The sequence below is a fragment of the Fonsecaea pedrosoi genome (genome assembly GCF_000835455.1).
Source record: "Fonsecaea pedrosoi CBS 271.37 unplaced genomic scaffold supercont1.9, whole genome shotgun sequence".
In the NCBI taxonomy this organism is placed as follows: domain Eukaryota; kingdom Fungi; phylum Ascomycota; class Eurotiomycetes; order Chaetothyriales; family Herpotrichiellaceae; genus Fonsecaea; species Fonsecaea pedrosoi.
Genome location: NW_013550607.1, coordinates 336,662 through 349,152, shown reverse-complemented (window position 1 = coordinate 349,152; position 12,491 = coordinate 336,662). Strand labels below are relative to the sequence as shown.

Below are 12,491 nucleotides of genomic sequence, written 5' to 3'. Positions count from 1 at the left end.
ATCTAGGGACACGTGGAGAGAGGTCTGCAGGACGTTGGGATGCAGTCGGACGCAGTTGGATGCAGGTCGTAGGGTAAGGCCCCGAGGCCATGTGGTCAGGTGGGTATTTATGGCGACGATGATAGCGAGCCGGCGTCGCGTTTGACAAGGCTAAGCAATGCAGTAAAGTAAGGGATGCAGGGAGATGTAGATGTATGGACGGGCCAGGTAGGGCAGCCAGACAGGCAAGCATGCATGCATGCATGTAATGCGGTCAGCTCTGTAGCAGGCCCCTTTGGCTGCACATCCCGCACGGAAAATTATGTACGAGTGAGGTCCGGGTCTCATCTTTGTTACCTACCTGGGTAGTTAGGTATGTAGGACGGTAGGTATACTCGTATACAAGTATGCAATAAGGCGGGCAGGGAGGTCAGCGGTGCGTGAGAAGCCCAACCAAAAGGAACGCAACGCAACGTAACGCAGCGAACCGAAGCGAGTACCGACCGAGTACGAGTATAGTAGTAATACTGGAGATGTGAGAAGTGAGGTATGTAGGTGGTTACTGTAACAAGCAAGAATAATTCAATCAGCCTTCCAGCCAGCCAGTCCGGTCAGCCAGCCAGCTTGGAGGAGGTTGAATGGATGGATGGGAAAAAGCGGGCACTAAGGCATGCAGATGCACAGAAGCACAATTAGTGGGGGGACGAAAACATAGGGACGTCACTTGATTGTTTTTTTCGGGACCCTCTCAACTCGTACAACTAATAAGTGTAAGGGTCATCAAGGGGTCTCGTGTGCATCATTACGAGGTCCGGAAAGGACGCACGCATACACACAACAAATACGTAGCGAGTAGCGAGTTAGCGAAATTTGTTTATTATTCGGCGTCATCTCGTGCCATTGTCCCATTCCCGTTCCCATTACCATTGCCATTGCCCGCCTGTTCGCCTCGCCCCGCGCCCAAGCCCACGTCCACAACGATCTGCAGTCCCGCGGGCCACGCCAATCTTGCACCTCTTTCCACGCCCAAAAAAACATTCATCCCCGTCTACCGAATACTCGGTACAGGACAATACAGAGACATCATATCATCCTCGCGAAGCAGAATAAAACTCCCTCATTTTCGCCGTTCATTCACCGGTCACTGGTCACCGTTCGCTGAGACAATTCGATTATTGCGAGGGGGTCTTATAGTCACATTTCTTCCTTCATTATTGTGCTTGAGCCTCCAGCCCATAGATACATACGCTTCTGCTGTTTGTGTGCATGCGCTCCGCCCGCCACGCCACTCCACCACAACCTCTGACGAGCCGCAATTTCAGCCCGCTACTTACAACATACTACCTCACAACTTCAAATTACCAAAACATCTCTTGTTGTTTAGACCCTGAGTGTCGAAAGTCCTTCATTATCTGTCTTATCTTTCGTCGTACTTACGATCGAGTCGAGATCTCATTTCTGCCTCACAGACAAAGAGAAACAGGACCAGTCGACACTATAGTCCCTGCGCGAATTCTCGGGTTCACCATGTCCTCATCTACAGCCCCGTCGGGTCAACCATCAGCCGTGAATTCGTCCCATCATCCGCCCAGACCAACCGGTGCCAGACATATAGGCCCATCCTTGCTCGCAGCTTCGCCTTCGCGGCGCGTCACGTCAGGTTCGGCAACCCAGACCGTCACTCCGGTCGATTCCGCCTCGTCACGATCAGTCTCGCCCGAACCGCTCATCCTGCGTCTCCGTGGGGCACATGATGCCACCGCTGCCGGATCCGGCACAAACACGAGTCGAGGGCGCCGCAGACAGATCACTTGGGCAGAAGACGTGGTAGACAACGAAGGGCTGGGCAGAAAATCAAGCAAAGTGTGCTGTATTTACCACAAACCCCGGGAATTTGGCGAGAGTTCCAGTGAAGACGACAGCTCGAGTGATTCCTCGAGTGACAGTGACAGCGATGCGGGCGGTAGTGACAGTCCTGACGACGGCGGTGCGAGGATGAGCGGGAACCGGAAAGGGAGAAAACACGACCATCCTCGTGACCACCATAGTCATAACGACGGTTGTGATCATGGGAAGGGCAAGGGAAGGAGAAAACCTAGCCCTAATGCTTATGAGAGGGTGCCCAAGTATCACACGAAGAATGATGCAGGGAAGAGATGAGCATTATGATGTCCGTTTGGTCGTTGGGATCATTTTGTCTTGTTAGCAAGACGGGCAAATATGAACCTGCTGTTATGTGGTCTGTGGTGTCATGGTCAAGGAATTGAGTTATCGCGTTCCCAGCGGAGACGTTGAATGAAGGATTCGGCTTCTTTGCATGGCGTTCGTTTATTATACGTCTTGGGGGAAAGGTATTGAAAATGGGACCTCTGGGGCCTCGCAGTCGGCGACATTCCCTCTTTTATCACAGGGTTTCATTTCTTCACGATTTATCCTATTGATTGCTGATTGGTTTTCATTCAGCGATCTTCGTCTGGTCCCTCAACAACAGCCTAGGTAGGTACGTTGCTTCTGATCAGTGCAGATCTTTTGCGCTCGTACATATGTACTCGATACCACCCAGAACTTCTGGCGAGCTGGATACAACTGCCACTCTTTCGTCCCAAATGGGTATTGTCCGAACCCCCCATTCGTCATTGCTGGATAGTTTGAGGAAGTGGGCAATGGACATGACGAAAAAAGGAGACACGGGATTTGCTCGTAGGTACTGTAGATTGCAACCAATGTGGGAATGGATGGTCAGGAACCCCAGTACATACAGTCGGTGACGCCGGGATGAATGCTACCCGCCCAGCATACGTGTGTCTGTGTGTGTGCCTGGCTCGCGGGCAATCGTTCGTCTCATCTCAATTTGTTGTGTACCATCCCACGAATACCTACGAGGAGACCTTTGTTGCGATCTCCGCGCTGACGACTCGTCAGTCGGATATACAATGTGTGGAATTACATGTCCGTGATTGTTGGAGCCACTGGCTCCTTGGCCTACTTTCTACTCGGTCACACACGAGCACGATACAATAAATTTACAGCTTGCAACCCCTCGTATAATATTTCCCCAGCACTACAGCACTCTTGAGAGGAGATCAAAAGGCAGAGGATAAGTAAGGGTGGCTCGTGGCGGCAGCCTCGGGGCAACATCCTCTTTTGATGTCCAAGGCTTTTTTTTCCTCTCTCCTCCTTTTAGCCGGGATTGTCTCCCTTGCACCTGGTCAGTGGCCACCCACTACTGCGACTGTTGCCCCCTTGACACTCCATACTACTGCAGCTGCTTCTGGTACTACTACCTCGTACTAATCCCCCTGTGGTATTGTCCCCCCTTTGACCGTTTAACCAGGCTCACTGGGGTACTCGCACAATGCAATGTGGACCACGTACCCAACAGGGCGGGAGCGTCTTTCACCCCCCTGACATGACAGTGCACTGGGATACTCACCAACCCACCCACCCATCCACTGTCTCTGGGGGAATGACGATCATCAAGTCCACCGATAATGACACAAACATCAATTATGATCTCCCTCGTACCTGAAGAAATTCCCGCCGTCAGATTTTGGATCCCCCTCCACCACGAACCCCCACACTGCAAAGTCATGGGATTGCTTCTGTATAGAGTACTGATGCCTTGTGGAAATCTCATGCAGCAAGCAGGAAACCAACTCCTCCACGATCATATTTTAATTACAGGAAAGCCCGTACCCGGTCCGTGACGGTAGCCTAGTTCAGATACAGGTCGGAAAACAGGTGAGAGGAGTCAAATGGTCAAATATAGAAAGAGCTGTTTCGCGCGTTCGACGGGTTCTGGTCGGACACCCTGACTACAAAGTCGTTCCTCCCCTTCACCTACTCTGAGCATTGCAAGTCTCGGTCTATTGTCAGAGCTTGAAAAAGTTCAAGGCGCTCGCACAGAATCAGATATGGGTCACTGGGCATGTTCATGCAACTGGAACCCTTGACCAGGTGCCTTCTCTACGATCCAGTGTTTCAATAGTCCGTTTCCTCAGATGGACTAGTCAGGCCGTGCTAGACTGCTGTCTCAGTAGGCGTTGGGATTGATTTCTTCATCGCCGGTGGAAACCTTCATGACGCCACATCAGTCAACACTCGAGGCTCAACCCCGGAACGCAATCAGGCGGCCAGTGGGATGAACTGTTCGTTCTTCTATTGCTACGATATGGTGTTTCACTCGCGCAATCCTACCAGCCATTCCCTGCGAATCGTCGAAACAGTCAATATAGCACCTTCTCTCATTAGTCTTGGTCCAGCGCAGCCAAGTACGAGTGCTCCTAACTTATTGTCTATCACGCGACTCGAATATCTATGTCCCCGGCTTTTCGGTCGGATTAGGCCTCGTCTGGGACTTTTGTGCCTGCAGTAGCTTCCTTTACACCGACCGCCCTGGACGTCTTGTTCATCCTGGGGAAAAGGGTTTCCCCACCCGCAGTCTTTGCGTTCAGGCACAATCGTCTCGAGTCGCGCTCTCTCAGTCTTGCCGAGCAACCGAGCGCGGTCTTGTGAGGCTTCCCTCGAGCATGAAATCCCCAGACCTGTTCCTGTCCCTGACACAGACATGGTGCAGACGGCGCGAATCATGCCCTTGACTTTGACGAACAGGTCGGAAGTGGAAAACACCTCTTTGTCCCTTCTCGGACGTTACTCATACATCTCAGCGCACATGATGGGAGTCCTGGCTATCTCAATACTGCCCACGCATGTGACAACCAGCCTCTCCCAAAGGTCAACAACCCTGCGTCGATCAAACAGTCCGATCTAGACGATTATGTGACCCTGCATCATCTTCCCATTCTGAGTACGGCATGGCAAGGGCATCTGCTGAACCTCGGGCATTTCTCCTTGTTACTACCACTGCCACTATGACCACTTGCGGAATGACGCCCAGCACCCCAGCACCCCAGCTCGTGCCATTGCGAATTTCTGCAACGTTGATCAATGAACCATAGTAACTTCTCTTTCCGCTCCACCGGTGGAGTCGTTGCTAGATCCACCACTGCACATACGGAAGGCACATCCCCGATACATTCTAGCCGTTTCAATGTCGACCACCGTCCTCTGTCCCCAGACCGACCCCGGCAGAGTCATTGTCTCTCTCACATGTCAGCGAATCGACCGAGTTGCCCTGGCGGAGACGGCTTGCTTCTCGAAAATTTCTGACCTCAGTGGTGGTGGTTGTGGAGACGGGTGAAGTTGCAACCCCTTGGCCACTTCTGTGGCAAACAGTGAATGAGGACACTACGGATCACTGGGTCACTGGGTCACTGGATCCCTGGGACACAGACGTTATACATACAGTGGCATATCGATGCAGCCAAAGACAAAAGCAGGTCAATTCCCCCGCAACCCGCAAAGTCTTGATCTTGGACCCTCTTGAGCTTGTTCGGTATGCTCGTCTGGTCGCAGCCTCCATATCGCGTTCAACATGGCTATTACAGCCTCACAGGACCATGCCCTGGTGGCGGCTGAGAGAGTGGCCTCTGTGTTTTCTGTTTTTGGAGCCGCATTCATTATTGCGACGTTTCTTTCAGACAGCAAGTTTCGGAAACCCATCAATCGACTGGTGTTTTATGCTGCATGGGGGAACCTGTTTGCCAATGTGGCGACCCTGATTGCGAGGTCTGGCATCAAGCTGGGGGTGACATCCCCGTTATGTCAATTCCAGGGCTTTTTGATTCACTGGTGAGATTGTTGCTGCCCCTCATTCTGTCGGCCTTGCTCATGCTGAAATAGGTTCTTGCCTGCTGATGCGCTATGGACCTTCGCCATGGCGTGCAATGTGTACCTCTCCTTCTTTCGACAGTACGACGCGTCGCAACTTCGAGGCCTGGAGTGGAGATACCTGGGAGCCTGCTATGGTTTTCCTTTTGTGCCAGCTTTGGTGTTTTTGTTTGTCGGTTCTGACGGCAAGGGAAAAGTGTATGGGGATGCAGTGGTATGTGTGTCTTTTGCCATGGATGTTGTCTTGGCTGACTCTTTCACAGCTCTGGTGCTGGGTCTCGACGGAGTGGAATGCGCTCCGAATCGCGACCTTTTATGGACCAGTGTGGCTGATCATTCTTGTGACCATGTTTATCTACGTCAAGGTGGGCGTGGTAGTCTTTCGTTGGCGAAGGCACCTCCTTTCTTTGAATCAGAGTGAGGGCAGAGCCGACATTCCGTCCAACGGCTATGCAATGAATCAACTGCCGACCTCTCCTGTGTCTCCAAAGACGTATGAGGTCACCATCAGCAGTCAAGTGCCTCATTCGCACACACCGAACCAGCAGCGCAATTTGAGGTCCCCACGGAACACCTACCACGAGGATGCGCCATCTACAAATGTAGACCAAACAAACACCAATGTGGTTGTGGAGAGACCACCAATTCGAACACTGGACGCGAACAAGGCGACTATGAGTTATTGCAAAACGGCCATGTTGTTCTTCCTTGCTCTCCTCTGCACATGGTATGTATTTGTTCTACGTCTCATAAGCTGCCTGGATTGACAAAGTCAGGGTTCCTTCCACCGTCAACCGAGTGTATACTCTGGTCTGGCCAGATGACTCTGTCTTCGGACTCGACTTTGCTTCGGGTCTGGTGCTTCCACTGCAGGGGTTTTGGAATACCATCATCTACATTGTGACCAGTTTGCCGGCTTGTCAGACGCTTTGGGAGGAGACTCGAACCACTCTCTTTGGACCTCGAGCTGGTCGTCCAGATAGGACCACACCAGCACTCGCGCTGGCCAAACACAATCGCCGAGTGCTTGGCTCCCACGACACGAGAGCAAATGTTACAGTGAGCAAGCATGGGAGTAAACGGGTTGTGAACTACGGAAACGAGGAGGGGAATATGAGACAGGCAATGATGAGTTCGGGTCCAACGTTGCCACATGCCAGATGAGAGACGAGGATGCCACGGCCTTGTAATATCTTGTACAATAGTGGGAAGAAATGACCAGGGGAAGCTACGAGTCTTTGGGATGACGATACCACGGGCGGCCGGACTGGACTGTGCTGGGCGGTACTTTTGTACAAGCTTTGTGAGAGTGACACTATATTGTCCAAGCAGATTGAATGGTGTGAAGCAAACTTTTGGTGGAGGATGTCTTTTCCATTGGTTGATCTGTGTGGCAGCTAATGCACGGGGATTTTGTAGCGCATATCTTGGTAAGGCTTCGCCACTCAGAGGCACGAGCACAGCCTCATCCGGATCATCACCACAGAAGATGCAGGCAAGCTATGTCGCATGACTCCTCGTACTCCTCGTCCTACTCTAACTAGCGACTACTTGCACAAGTGAAAACACAGACCTGCACGGGTCAAATGGGAGTTTGGAGTTTGATATCACAACGGTCTCATATCAAGGCCATTCCAACCATCTTGAACCCTTTTCGATCACGAACCCGAATCCTTCGCGCTCTTGCTCGCCTTTGGCCGTGTATTCTGGTTGTCTGGAACCTTTGTACCGCTCCACCACTCCGCTCAGCTCATCACGGTCTGCTCACTTTCCACTCAGACTCTCCGGGCATTTTTTCGTTGTTGCTGTTCTTGTTCCGCTTCTGAATACCCGGATCGCTAGAAGGAGAACCCCTCGTTCACCCGCTACAATGGCTGACCCCTCACGACCGGTGACCGCGGCCGCAAATGCGAGGGCGACGGTCCCGCAGACGCCCCAGGAATGGCTCGCCCACCGCGCCATCATCACGCATTTATACCGCGACCGGGAGCTGCCGCTCAAGGAGGTTCAGAGGATCATGGAGCGCGAGTATCGCTTCAAGGCGACGTAGGTATCTTCCCCCCCCCCCCCCCCCGGGGGGCCAGTTACTAGTCAGTGGATGAGACTTGGTTGATGGAGGAGGAGGTGTCAGCGGTGGTGCTGGTGGTGGACCTCATAAGGGGGGATAAGGAGTACATAATTAGACATACATACATACGGATATACGGTAGTATATGTGTGTGTTTCTGGTCTATGTATATCCATATCCATGTGTATACACACTGATACTTCCCCCTTTCTTCCCATCTCCCTTTCCTGCTCTCTCACTCTCCAAACTAACGCCACCTCGACAGAAAACGCATGTACAACACCCGCTTCAACCAGTGGAACATACGCAAAAACTACCGCGCCGAGGAAAAAGACCTGCTCGCCGCGCGCATCGCCCAGGCGCACCTCCAGAACCGGCCTGCCTCTCAAATCACCTTCGACGGCCGTCCGGTCAAGTTGCACCGCGTGCTGAGACATCTCAGGGATCCGAAGCGTGGGGTGGAGCCGGTTCGTGCGCGGCCGAAGCAGAAGGTTCACAGGACACGTTTTGAAGACGACGACGACGAGCAGCAGGATTCTCTTACTTCGTCCAGTTCTAGCGGAGGCGACGACATGGTTCGCGTCCCTGTGAGACCTTCGGAGGTATCCAGTGCCACACCCGCTGGATCGGGGAATACGACTTCCCTCTCACTGACGCCTTCGTCGTCGCAATCCGACCACGCCAGACACTCTGACGACTTAGCTGTCGGTACACTTACCCCTACTCCAACCCCAAGTCCACCGATTTTCCCGCCCAAGAACCAGTTCAACGCAGAACTCATCCTGCAGCAGACGCGGACGTATTACCTCAAAGTCATGGACCCCTCGACGGCAGAATCCGTGCCCATCGACAATAACGGCCACGCCACGGCGTTTTGGTCCAACGTCAAGTCCGGCATCTACTTTCTCAAGAAGCAATGCCCCGACCTGGCGTGGCCCCTGTTAAACCAGGCCTGCGCGCTGGTCGGAGACGACATGTTTACCACCTCGCAACTGTTTCTGAACAGCGTCTTCACCGTGCTCTCACCCGTCAACACCAGAGTGTACCCACAGGTGCGGAGCACGCTGCTGCGCTATCTTGCCGGCATGGCGGCCATCAAGCTGCAGTCCCCGCAGCATCCCTTGGCCGTCATCTGCCGCGAGATGGCCAGGGAGGACAATCAACTCGGCGGAGCAGCCGCGGTGTCGGAGGCGGCGTCGCATCTGACGCTGGAGGTGTTGACCCAGACGCTGGGTCGCCACCACCACACCACGTTTGCCGTGCACCGCTCGCTGGTCAGCCTGCTCCGGCGGTCCAAGCGGCTCGACGCGGCGAAGCAGCAAGGCGAAATCCTGGTCGAGGCGACCGAACAGGCGCTAAGCCTGACTTTGGCAATATCATCGTCATCATCATCATCGACGCGTCCTGACGCGGACATATTCTACCGATACCAACACCGGCCCACGACCGCAGTCATGACGGACCTATGCATCGCTCTCACCGAGCTTGTCCATGTGCACAAGGACCTCGGCCAGCCCACGGTGGCGCGCGCGCTGTGCTCGTCCGTCATCCAGAACTACCAGCTCCTCCAGGGCGTGAACTTTCCCGACACGCGCGCCGCGTACGCGATGGAGGACATGGGCGAGTTAGCCGAGTTGAGTGTCGGGAGCGAGGGAGAAGCTGGCGCTAGAGTTGACGCCGATGCAGTATACTGGCTCCGATGGGCGCTGGATGCGTCGTGCATGCTCCGCGGTGAGGGTGATGCGGCCACGCTGCACATTCGGGAGAAATTGCGCGTGTTAACGGAGGGGACTGGCCAAGTATAGCAAGGTATATATTATACATAATCCTCCATATTCTCGTCCATAGAAAAGGAGAAGAGGAGAGGAGAGAGAGTCAGAGAGCCAATGAGGTTTCCACTCGGGCTTGTGTCTGCCAACCTAATACCTGCTCGTATGGTGCTTCATGCTGGGTCTGGCATACTAGGTGCTGGGTGCGAAGTCGTCAAGGTAGTCAGCTTTTGTCAGCCTCGTCCAGCCTTGTGTGTTGGGGTACAAATCCATAATACCGCGTACTCGGGACATACTTGTTCGGCCGGTCAAACTCCGCTCAGATATGTGACTGACAAGCCACTGACTTGGCTTTTTTCTCCAACTCTTGCTCCAAACCCATTCCGAAACACAAATCCACCTCCGACTTTGTATCTCGTCTCTGGCTCTTACACCGGCCTAGTGATCAAGGAGTAGAATCAGCAGCAGCAGCAGCGGTAGCGGAAGTGGTAGGGGTGGTTGATATCAAATTATCCATGTGAGTAATATAGTATAGAAAGGGTCAAAGGATATGAGATGTCCCTTTGCTGTAGTACCGCACCAGAACCAGATACACAAGTTTACCCAATTACTCGTACTTTGTGAGGTCCATAGGTTTTACCCACGAGTAAGGAGAAACTCAAGACGATCGGGAGCTGAATAATCGCAATGCATGATTCCTCCCAATTACTCGGTATTCCTATACCTATTCCTATCCTCCTTTTCTGTTCGTTTCCCACTTGCCGTTTTCCGACTCGACGCGATTCGATATTACCCTCCACATTCTGAGAAGGGAAAAAAAAAACCTTCGACTATCCCATTTCCCCAATTGAGGATTACGCAGGACTGCTTTCAGGTGGAGAGGGAGAAAAAGCAGAGGGGCAAAGAAAAGGTGTTGTTGATTCCGGTCTTTCTAATTCTTAGTTAGGTCTCTTCTACGGAACAAGCACACGCGCGCGCGCACCCAGAGAGAAAGAAAGAGAGTAAAGCGGTACCATCTGTTTTACTTCCGAGTCGGCTCTTTTTGGGGGCAAGGCGGGGGCCTTGGTCGTCTTTCGTCTTGTCGTCTTGGACATTTTACTACTGGCTACCCTTCCTTTGAGGATCATCTTCTTCATTCTTCCATTCTATTTGCTCAGTGTTTGGGCCGGGGCTGGGAATTGATTCCACATTCAATTTTCCTCGAGTGGTCTGACGAGGAAGTATTACTTCTCCTCTGCGCGGGGTGGAGGGACCTATTTTGACTGGCAGAAAAACCAAAATCAAGGGGACGAACCAACCCCCCAAAGGACAAGATCAGGGCATCTGTAGAAGAAACTTGACACAAAGGAGAAAAAGAAGACAAAATGGCAGCACCATCTTCGTCCTTCAAACCGCCCGCAGCATTCCTCGACCTCGTGTCAACCTCGTCGCTCAATTACCGCGAATGCGCCCTGCTGGGCCTCATGGCGCAGATCGCCCACGAAGCGCCCGTCTCCAGCCCCACCAGCAGCAGCAGCAACCTCGCCCTCGCCGACACCACGACGACCACGCTGGAAGACTTCGTCGCCACGGCGCTGCACTACGGTGCCACCGAGTCCGAGATCCACAACGTCGTCTTCCAGTCCAGCTTCAGTGTCGGGGCCGCCCGGGCTGTCGCGGTGCGGGCGCGCGTCGAGGGCGTGCTCAAGTCGCTGCGCGGCAGGCTGCATCATCTGGAGAAGGAGGTGTTAGTTGGGGCCGACCAGGGTACGACGCATAAGACGGTGGTGCGCGACTCGGATCCTCAGAACACGCAGGCGGTGCCTATCGTGCTCATTCACGCCTTGGCCCTGGATCGGAGGATGTGGGATGCCGTCTTTGCCAGTCTCGCGGCGAGTAAAGCCGGTGATGGCAGTGGTGGCCAGTTGCGCGTCATCTCCTATGACCTGCGAGGCCATGGCTACGCGGCCCACGCTCCCTCGGCGCAGTCTCTCACCCAGCTCGCCGCCGATCTGCAGAGTCTGCTCGACAAGCTGCGCATCCCCAAGGCCGACGTCTACGGTCAATCCTACGGCGGTGCCGTCGCCCAGTACTTTGCGCTCAACTACCCACAGTCCACACGCTCGGTCGGCCTCATCACCACCGCAGGTGAAGGCCAGCCGTCGTGGGTCACCCGGGCCACCAGGGCTGAGGAGGCCGGATCAGTGTCGCCCCTCCTCCCCGAGACGATGATCCGGTGGTTCACGCCCGAAGCCATCGCGCGAAACGAATGGGGTGTTCGCTATGCACGCTCGTGCGTCGAGAGGATCTCGGTCAAGGACTGGGGCGACGCGTGGCGGTGTATGAGCGGGCTAGACACGTTGGATCGGTTGGAGAGCGGCGGCATCAAGTGTCCCGTGCTGCTGGTCTGCGGGGTGCAAGATCTGAGCACAGGACCCAAGTGGATGACCCGGCTGAAGGAGGCTTGTGAGAAGGGCGGCTGCACCCTGGTCGTGTACAAGGAGGTTGATCCGGGGGTGCATATGATGGCGCTAGAGCAGGGCGAGGCGTTGACCAAGGAGATCTTGGAGTTTCGGCAGAGGGTGGATAGTGAGGGATTGTAGGTACCGCCTTGTGACACTGACACGAGAAGTTGATCTTGTACAGTGGTGGTAGAATTGCATGTACTCGGGCCTGTCGGTATGTCGAGATGTATATGCCCCTCGCTGCCAAACATGCCAAGCATGGATGGCTGGCAAGTGACGTCACCGCACATCCGGTTCTATTGCCCTTCTCACTCTGGCCGCTTTTTACCCATTCCCATTGGTGGGAAGCATCATTCCGGAGAAAATCGTTCGGTCCTCGCCGCCCGGATGGAACCATTGGCAGAGTTTCTCTCTGCACCAGTAACAGCACTTCACAAGCTCAACAACCAGAAAAGCAACCCAAAGGGCATCCTTGTATTACACTCGTGCAATACCACTAAG

General features: G+C 53.9%; 4 protein-coding genes across 4 annotated transcripts; all 4 read left to right on the top strand.

Annotated features, from left to right (window-relative positions):
• Positions 1-1,506: 1,506 nt before the first annotated feature.
• On the top strand, positions 1,507-2,139 carry Z517_12226 (uncharacterized protein; the record flags this gene model as incomplete). The annotated part of the gene is made up of 1 exon (XM_013422640.1): positions 1,507-2,139. One exon carries the CDS (start codon positions 1,507-1,509, stop codon positions 2,137-2,139), a length of 633 nt encoding a protein of 210 aa, XP_013278094.1.
• A 3,274-nt stretch (positions 2,140-5,413) lies between these two features.
• Positions 5,414-6,873, top strand: Z517_12225 (uncharacterized protein; the record flags this gene model as incomplete). The annotated part of the gene is made up of 4 exons (XM_013422639.1): positions 5,414-5,670; positions 5,722-5,923; positions 5,973-6,436; positions 6,486-6,873. 4 exons carry the CDS (start codon positions 5,414-5,416, stop codon positions 6,871-6,873), a joined length of 1,311 nt encoding a protein of 436 aa, XP_013278093.1.
• Positions 6,874-7,579: 706 nt separating this feature from the next.
• On the top strand, positions 7,580-9,582 carry Z517_12224 (uncharacterized protein; the record flags this gene model as incomplete). The annotated part of the gene is made up of 2 exons (XM_013422638.1): positions 7,580-7,755; positions 8,043-9,582. The coding sequence occupies 2 exons, from the start codon at positions 7,580-7,582 to the stop codon at positions 9,580-9,582; spliced, it is 1,716 nt and encodes a 571-aa protein (XP_013278092.1).
• Positions 9,583-10,910: 1,328 nt separating this feature from the next.
• On the top strand, positions 10,911-12,128 carry Z517_12223 (uncharacterized protein; the record flags this gene model as incomplete). The annotated part of the gene is made up of 1 exon (XM_013422637.1): positions 10,911-12,128. The coding sequence occupies one exon, from the start codon at positions 10,911-10,913 to the stop codon at positions 12,126-12,128; it is 1,218 nt and encodes a 405-aa protein (XP_013278091.1).
• Between the last annotated feature and the right edge of the window lie 363 nt (positions 12,129-12,491).